This window comes from Phaethon lepturus, unplaced genomic scaffold (assembly GCF_000687285.1).
Source record: "Phaethon lepturus isolate BGI_N335 unplaced genomic scaffold, ASM68728v1 scaffold32719, whole genome shotgun sequence".
NCBI lineage: Eukaryota > Metazoa > Chordata > Aves > Phaethontiformes > Phaethontidae > Phaethon > Phaethon lepturus.
In genome coordinates this window covers 28135-37457 of record NW_010561914.1, presented here as the reverse complement: position 1 = coordinate 37457, position 9323 = coordinate 28135, and the positions used below count along the sequence as shown (strand labels likewise).

The 9323-nt window shown below is 37.6% G+C and overlaps 1 protein-coding gene across 1 annotated transcript in view; it reads right to left on the bottom strand.

The window, feature by feature from the left end:
- Positions 1 to 2117: 2117 nt before the first annotated feature.
- The window catches only part of CDC14B (cell division cycle 14B), a gene marked incomplete at its 5' end in the record, with an annotated part of 28654 nt that continues 21448 nt past the window's right edge, over positions 2118 to 9323 (bottom strand). Inside the window, 6 exons of the mRNA XM_010294127.1 lie at positions 2118 to 2229; positions 5089 to 5189; positions 5958 to 6111; positions 6245 to 6383; positions 8184 to 8414; positions 8755 to 8842. Of these exons, the coding sequence (XP_010292429.1) occupies positions 2118 to 2229; positions 5089 to 5189; positions 5958 to 6111; positions 6245 to 6383; positions 8184 to 8414; positions 8755 to 8842 (825 nt within the window). The remainder of the gene's footprint in view (positions 2230 to 5088; positions 5190 to 5957; positions 6112 to 6244; positions 6384 to 8183; positions 8415 to 8754; positions 8843 to 9323) is intronic.

Genomic DNA, 9323 nt, shown 5'->3' with positions numbered 1-9323 from the left:
AGAGAGGTTACACAGAAGCATGTCTTCTCTGACCCGTGACGGGCATTGTATTCTTGCCAAGGCTACCTCTTTTATGAGGTCTGTCAAATGCAATATTGCTTTCTCCTTCATCACCTCATGATTTTTAGGAAAACAGGCCTGAGACCTCTACCGCTGTTCTAAGTCATCGATAGGCAACAAGTGACTGATATTCTTCATGCTACAGGGCTCCAGCCAACAGGACTGCTATGCTAGCCCAGAGAGATTAATGATCCTGATTGATTGATAAATTTGATCTCTTAAAACACAAGGGACACCGGCTGCATAATGGGGAGAATGTTAGTCTAGCTTTTAAGAAAAGCTTAAGCATTTTCTCTTCCTGAACATAAACCCACATTGTACAATTGTCAATCCTGGTTATGAGGCAGCAGCACCCGTAACCCAATTACTTGCATCGTGACACATTTACCAACGTGAAATGGTCTTTTTCCCTCTAGCAAGGGAGTTTTTTTAGACAGAACACAGAAACTGTACGAGGAAGAAAGGATGATAGTTGAGTGAAATTGATCTTACAGTACAGGAAAGCACAGGACAGATTGTTTTGGTTTTTTAACCAGTGTTTTAAGTTTATCTTTTTTGTTTAGAAATTGTTTAGAAATTTTGTTTAGAAATCTGAGGTCTGACTTCTGGAAAAACTGAGACAAGAAATACTGCTACATTCAGTGTAAAACTTTGAAAACATGCCTGTCATTTAAGTACGTTCTTTGAAAAAGTTAGGTACCAACGACAAAAAAAAACAGTTAAAGTGATCTCTAGAGGTTTTTTTCTCCAAAAGAATGGATTAAGATGACCTTAGCTAAGCCTAACAGGGTAACTAATTGTCCACAAGTCCCCCAGTTCTCATTCCTTAGTTACTAGGTCATTTACTTCAGTAGAAAGAATCCCATGCTTTTTGAAAGTGTGGACAAATAGTTGCAAGGCCAAAAGTAAGAAGGATGGAAACTCCTAACCTTAATGTTCTGCCAGGAGAGAATGCCTTTTCTTACTTAGTACTCTGGTGTGAAACACTTTTTCTGACCTATTTTTCCTCTGAGAGCACCAAAGTTTCAAGCACCCACCCAGAGTAACCATTTTGCTTTGAGGGTGGTGCTGGTGCAGCAGGTCCTTGCTACCGTGTCTAGGGTAGCAAGCAGAAGCTCCTGTCCGGGTTTCCTGCCAGTTCTGCGTGTTGCTGAAGTTTTGTTTGGCCAAAAGATGGAAGTTGTCATTTGACGAGAACATTGCATCTTTTAAATGGAAGTGAGGCACAGCAATCACTGCAGCCACTCTGACAAAAGCAGAGTAAAGAAAGAGTGAAAACTGTACTCAAGGAACTAGTATGTTTTCAATGCTTTACTCAGCTCCTGAATCCAAGTAACAGAAAGAAGGGATTTAACCAGTCTCATAAAGATCTATAAAAAAATAATTGAGAACAAAAGAAGATGAAACCAGATCGGCTGGGTAAACAAGTGAGCCCTGACCTAATAGTGCAACCTGCCTCATCTTCCGTTATGTAAAAAAGGAAAAAAGAAGTCCCATTTTACTGCCTTTTATGGCATATAATGCTATAATCTCTTAGTAAAAACAAAGACCTACTGACATTTCTAACAAATTCTAATTCCTGGTATTTCACATGAGTAACACCATCCTTTGGGAAACTAAGCTCCTTTGGAAGTTCACGAATTTCAAAGTAAAACCGGAGCTAACATCTTCATCTGCAATACGCAAAGGATAGGTTTGTATTTTAAAGCAGTACTTTTCGCTTTTTAGATATATAGCTTTGCTTATATAGTTTTGCTTATTTGCAGGAGCATGCAGAGAAGAAAGGCTTCAAAATTATAAATTATCCTAATTTTAAAAGCTCTGCACCTTTTTGTATTGCAAGCCAGCCATAACAATCACTCAGTTATTCCAAATAATACATACAAAAATACAACAAAGCCAGAGCACTGAAATTTACTCTTGCAACAAAGCCAGTAAGAAACATGGTATGAAAACATGCATTTATGAGACATACTAGACAGAGAGCGTGAGCTATTGTAGAGAAATGGAATGGGACACTTACACAGTGGCTCTCTCTCAGGGGGTCCTGATGGTTACTATGTTCTTAAACCATCTAGACAGAATAGCAGGCTGGGCAGAAGGGAGCCACATACAATCCACCAGATGACAATGCTACACAGTGTAGACACCAGCATAGCTAGGAGCCATCTAAAAAAGGGGTTGGAGGGGGAGGAAAAGATGAACAAAAATTCAAAAGCAAAAGCTACTGGTGCATTTTAGCTTGTTTCAAGTTCTTCAAAAGCATATTGCTCTATAAACTTTGCCAAGCATTTTCTTATGTTCTACGACTGTAACAATCCATGCAACCACAAATTGCCAAATGTAGTATCCACGTGTTGCTGGAATCAAAGCAAGTTTTCTGAAACCCTCAGGGAAGTCATCTGTTCCAAAGAAAGTCTGTATCACTCTTCTGAAAATAAGTGCATGCTGCAGCAGTACATCTCTGACCACTTGCTGCCATCTTACGCAATTTGATCGGCCTGTATTCATACATCCTACTTCACAATCATATGGTTTAATACCAAAACATTAGATCAGAGCCAGACCAGTTTGTAGGAACAATTTATGTAAACACCCGGTATGTATACCCAGGGTATATTACCTTCCTGTGTTCAAAGTAGCAAAAGCTAATCCATAATACTTTGCCAAAGGTGCAGAATATTGCTTATGAGAACAAACACAGTGTATCCATTCATCAAAGCATACAGAATGTATACAACCAACTTCAAGAAACATTAACAAATTTTATAAACAAATCCCTTGCAACTTAAATGTAAGCAGTGCCTCTAGCTCTCAAAGACTGTAATTGTCCCAGTTTCTGGTGCTCCTATTTTGCCTTTTTTTTTCTTTTCTGTGAAATAAAACCCCCCTGAAAGGGGGTTGTGTTGAGGTGGGTCTTGGTCTCTTCTCCCAAGTAACCAGCGATAGAACAAGAGGAAATGGCCTCAAGTTGCGCCACAGAAGGTTTAGATTGGATATGAGGAAAAATTTCTTTACTGAAAGAGTGGTCAAGCATTGGAACAGGCTGCCCAGGGAGGTGGTGAAGTCACTGTCCCTGGAGGTGTTCAAAAAAAGTGTAAACGTGGCACTTGGGGACATGGTTTAGTGAGTACGGTGGAGGTGGGTTAACAGTTGGACTTGATGATCTTAAAGGTCTTTTCCAATCTTAATGATTCTGTGATTCTGTGAAAACTACATAGAAGATTTAGAAGCTTCTTTTTGTTTGCTTAGATAAAATTGATCAATTTCACTGCAAGATTAATTATTTTTAACAGTCTGAACTAAAAGGCAGAAAGACTGACACCTCTTCTAGGAGGGAAGACTTCTGACTCTGGTAGGGCAGCTAAATATTCCTAGCAATATTTTGGTTTAGTAATAGTAATACAAAGAATGTAAGAAGTTATACACTCATTTTTCACCGAATTATTTCAGTACAAGCTGCAAACCATTCAAGTAACTCAGGGGAATAGGAGGAGGGAAATTCCAACTCCCTGTGCCACAATGCACACTATAAAAAACAACTATAAGCTCTAGATCAATTATTTTAATCCTACAGAAGTACAAGCTAACTAGGTTTAATTAGAGCAGTCATGTTGCAGAATGCTTCATGAATGGAGCAATATTTTAATAGTTGATAAGCTTTCTGCATATGAAGACAATGGTTCTGAACAGATTATCCTACAGTCTACATTCATTCTACGGAACATATAATAAATGAGATCTTTCACAACCTTTACTACATGACTTAAAGTACCTTTTATGAAAAAATATTATGAAGTGGAAACTAAGGCATTATGAGCTTTAGAAACTAATGTGCAAGGTAGCTGCTTTTTACTGTGCTATTTAAGGTAACTGAGGTGATGTGTTTTGGGTTATTTTTAATGTCTGTTGGGTACAGGCTTTGTTCTGAATCTGCTACCTCTTATATGATTGCCTGTGTAAATGATGAGCCTGAACAAAAAGGAATCTTTTAAAACAAAAGCAGAATTCATACATAGCAATGTGTAAGGGTTTCCAAAGACATATTCCTTTACCTCCAGCACATTCTTACTACATACCTCGCACTTTTTCTAAAGGTCTAATGACAGTGGTCTTAAAAAAAAAAAAAAAGAAAAAAAAAAAAAAAAAGGCCAGCAGCTAGCAGCATCATCCCCTACAGAAAGACAGCACCACAAAAGCCAAGTTGCCATTAGTCTGTGCCTCTGGTGCTGTGCTGTTTGCAAAAATATGACAGCCAGAGGTCACCATTCCTTTGCTACCAATCAAATGAGATACAGATACGTCTTGCAACTCTTGCATTCTCTTGTAGTTAAAAGGCAGACAGATAGTTTTTCTACCTACAGTTGTTACAAGCTATAACAGATGCAAAGGTGACTATGAACTTTCTTTTACAGGTGGTGTTTCAGTACTTGTCTAAAATAAAGAGGCTAGTATACCAGGTTCCCTGACAGAAAGAAACACACTCCTTTTGAATTTATTTACTGAAATAGTGCTACTCCCTGCCTTCCAGATCTATCAGGCATTACCCCAAAGGACCACAGGATTTAGCGAAAGTTCCTCTCCAAGGAAGAGGAAATGAAAGGAAGCTAAAGATTCTTCTTTCAACTCTTCTTCTTAGGTAGCTGACTTTACTTCAAAAAACAGCGCGTACCTTATTTCAGCCAATCAACCACCACCACACGGAGTCATATTCTTCTATTTTTTATACTACCACAGGGAAGACAAGGGAATGTTCGTGATTAAACTAGAAGTAAAGCATTCAAGAATACTATGGAAACTTGTAAATCGCAGACTACTTGAATCAAAAACAACACAGAAAACTAGAAATCGAGTAATGCAGTTCTTTAACCAAGTTCTCCTGCCTTCTTAGCACTCACCAAGCCTTCAGAGAAATGGTGAATCTCATGCTTGTTTTAAATGAGTAAAAGCTTCTAGGGGCAAAGGAAGTATGCATAAAGAGGAGGATAAAAGTATTTCTGGCATTTATACATTCAGAACCAGACTTACGTTAGTGGAGGTGCAGTTGGAGATTTTGCCTGCCTTCTACTTTTCAGAGCACGAAGCTTATCCCCTTGTGTTACACAGTTTGTTTCATCTTCATCACTGTACTGAATACGTGGAGGTAGGGAAGGGATAAACTGAGATTAAAATATAGACACTTAGACATTTAAGTATTAACCTTATCCTAAATGTTAAGGTTAGAATTATCCCAACAGGAAAGTTTGCCAGCATAAAATCAAAGTAAATTCACTTGCATAAATACAATTCTGTTTTTTTCAGTTTCCTGTTTGCTGCTTTTAAACCTGTAAACCATTAAGTGATGTCATGAATTACATGCATCAGAGTGTTGTCTACCTTTAAAACAGCGGAAATATATTATCAAATCTTTGCTTCGGTACAGTACAGTCTTCACTCAAGTACAGCATTTCCCTCCTTCACTTGCCTTTTTAAATCAGCAGTACCATTTTTTTAAAAGGCAGCATCAAAGGGTATTATAGATGTTGCAATTACTTCAAAACAAAAGGAGCAAAAGACCTTTCATCCCTTCCCTTTAAACACACACAGTGAAGTAACAGACAATCCAACACACAATCATAGGTGGTTTTGACTGCAAATTCTGAGTACTTTTTTTGTTCTAGTATTTACCTAATTACTAAAGTATGATAAGGATGCTACTACTTCAACTGTGTACTGCACTTTGTTTTTCATCCTTACTGTCCTTAACTTATTCCCCCTATATCCTTTGATACAAAAAGGGCAAACAGAAAAAGAATCTAACTAACATAGTTTTACTGTACCCACAGATCTGTTCAGAACCTGAGAGATTCTCAACAGCAGTTACAACTTTTACAGGAGCACAATATTTGGACGGTTACCAGTTCAATGTCCTTTCGGATTGTTCTTCTGTTTCTCCTGTCATTAATTGAAATATCATCTACTCCTGACAGAATTCTTGTTACACCAATTTTACGGTTTCCTTTCAACTTTGCACGGAAAATATCCCCTTCTGTCCAAAGTTCTGCCTGTTTGCTATCATAACATGGAAAAAAAAAGCCCCAAAACACAACAGATTAACACCAAATATTATTAAGTGTACAATAAAAGAAGAAGAAAAAAGACATCTAGATCTACTTTTTAAATCATTTATAGTCAATCTACTTACTCCATCAGGAAGTGTTGTTGTGGTCCAATCACTGAACCAGGTCTGTTTATTCTAATCCAGGCAATAGTTTCAGCAGCTGTCATCCGATAATGCTTCATAATATAACAGGCAATAAGTGTGCCAGTTCGTCCAAGACCAGCTGTGTAAGATAAAAGAATAGCTTCTTTTATATAGCCATCTTCTTCTGGAATCTGCTGTAGCTACAGATATTGTTACTTGGACAAATAGTTACTCACCCAGCTTATTAAACAAACCTGTTACTGATCAAACTCGGTAAGTGCAACTCACCTTTTGAATTTTTTTTCCATATACAAGGTTACGAACACATTCACATGTTTTTTGAGTGAGGTAACATTTCAAAGCCAGTGACTTTACAAATATCTTTAAGTCTATCTATCTTTATTTACCTATCTCTCTATGAATACGTATATAGGTATAAGAATGTTTTAATGCATAGGATGAAACAGCTGGCTTTCTTCCAAAATTCTCAAAGCATCTTCTTGCAAACTGATCATACATTGTACCGAAACCAGCTGCTCTTCCAATCCCTCCTCTAACTAATCTTTTACTTCAGGAACCAAGGAAAAGACAAGTTTTGCAATAAGCAAGTCTGGGTACTAGCCGATACAGGCAACAAGTACTCCAGAATAGAATCACAGAATCATAAAATCATAGAATGAGGAACTTTCTTTGCAATGGCCCTCAAAACAGTTCTATTTACCTTAGGAAACATGAGAAGGAAAGGAGGACAGCTCCAGCTAAGTGGCTCCTCTCCTTGATCACTTGCTGTAAATGTCAAACCACACATCACCTTCTCTCATTTAACAAGCAACTCATCAACACCAGTATAAAATCTTCAGTATAGCCCAATAGCCAAGACAACCACACAGCACTTTCCATGCCTTGCCCAGTTTTAAGAACAGGCTACAGCATTCTACGCTTTTTCAGGGGTAAGAGCAGGTTGAGGAACACAAGGTAATCTAAACACTGTTAGTATGATAAAAATCAAAGAACCTCTTAATTTGAATGAAAACAAAGCACTTATACCACTGATGCTCAATATTCACGAGTTATGAATTAAGCAATACGTCTGAATTTATCATCTCAGTGGAGAGTGAGAGTATGCGCTTGCTTTCCAACCCATTCTTCCACTTCGCAGTACAACCCTGTTAAACACGCAGCAAATAGGTGGCAGATCCAGGAACAAAAATGCCGTCTTTGCAGATCCGAGGCAAATGGGTTAAGAAAAGGCCTTTCTCCTTCAATCACAGCATCATCAGGTATGCTAGTGAAGCAGCGTTTGCAGAGAACAAATGTCTGATAGACTATTAAAGATGGTGCGGGAAGGGAAACAGTTCCTCTAGAACCATAGAAAACTGTATCTTCCAACAAGCTGCACTGGGCATGCCCTGAGTATCTTTTTATTGGCCATCTAGCTCTGGAGGAACAGATATTAAGAGCATTCCCAGCGTACCTAGTATAGAGAGTTTCCGAGGGATAAAGATTTCTGTGATTCTGGAAGAACACCCATACTCTATGAGGAATCTCTTCAAAAAGTTGCACTGATACTTTAAAAAGTTTACGACTTGGTATATCTAACTGTATATTTTCAGAAAGACCTATAAACCTTGACAGGACTTAGAATTCCTGCTCAAAAGCATCCTTTGAAAGTTCTAACACTTTCTAGCAGAAAGAGCTGTTAATACTGGCAAGTTCACTTTCCCCAACCTCACTCTTGGAAACAGCTGGGAAGATTTTTCTGGAATTTAAAAACCTTAGAACATGAAGTGCAAAACAGAAGCATAGAAAGAATTTTTATGAAAAAGCTGCAGTTTGTCAGAGATGTTAAGAACTAGATATAATGCAATTATAGTGAAAAACAGCTCAGGAACTGTAACTGTAAGCATCACTTGTAATAGAAGTTGTTTTTACACTATACCTTTGCAATGAACAGCTATAACACCTTCAGCATTTTCACAAATATTTAGAAATGTTTTAACTATAGTATCACTAGGTGTGCTTCCATCAGCAAAGAAGAGGTCAAAATGCTCAAATCCAGCATCTGTAAATTGTCTGGCATCATACAGTTTTTTGTTGAGGCGTATTATAGTGGTGACCTTATGTTTCCTGAAGTACGGGAAATAAGCCTCTGGAGCATGGTGGGGATAGCCTATTTGAAAAAAGAAGGGGGAAAAAAAAGAGGAGAGTAAGGCTCAAACTGCAGAAATAAACAAAAGACTCAAAAACAAGAGATGAAAACACTTTCAAAATAGAACTGATGTTCAACATAAACAAATAGACTAACTGAAAATGGAATTTTAACATAATCACCTAGGTCAGATACAATTAAACCAAGCATTAAAATTCTACTGCCAGGGTTCTTATAAAATAAAAAGAGCCAAGGAAAAAACACACTGTTTGAGGAACAATTTTTAAAGCTTGTTCTTACTGATAACAATCAACTAAGAAAGCAGTGGGCTTGTGTCCCCCACCTCCTCTTTTAAGCATACCATTTTCAATTTTACTTCTTGAATGAGGTCCACTGAAGGCAATGAATTTGTTTGGTATTATCCAGTTAAAATCTCCATTTTCTGCTCTCTGTCAAGAGAAAATGCTTGGTTTATCATTATCCCTGTATTTCCAGGCTTTTCCTTATTGTTTCAAAACACATGCTAGATAGAAGTGATGCACAATTTTTGCCAAAGGAAGTAATGTTAGTTGCCTGCTTTCTGTTCCATCAGGAGGATGCCAGATGCTCTCAACCTCACCTTTCTTGTCTGTGTTCTCCTCTTTCTAAATGAGAATTTTATAACAATACAACTGCTGCGCTTCAGACGAAGGACAATCAAATTTTTAATATTTATAGATTTCTAAATTATGACCTTGGCCTTATCTCTGTTCACAATTTAAATAATGATTTTTTAGATTGTAAGAACATTTTATTTTCTCTTTACAGATAACTGGCAGCTTTGAATTTCTCAGACTGCATATAGTCAAGAGTTGCAGTCCTTCATTGTCACATTTGTTTCCCATGTCCCAACGTGAATTTTATAGGCTTGGAGTTTCCCAACCCTGTTTC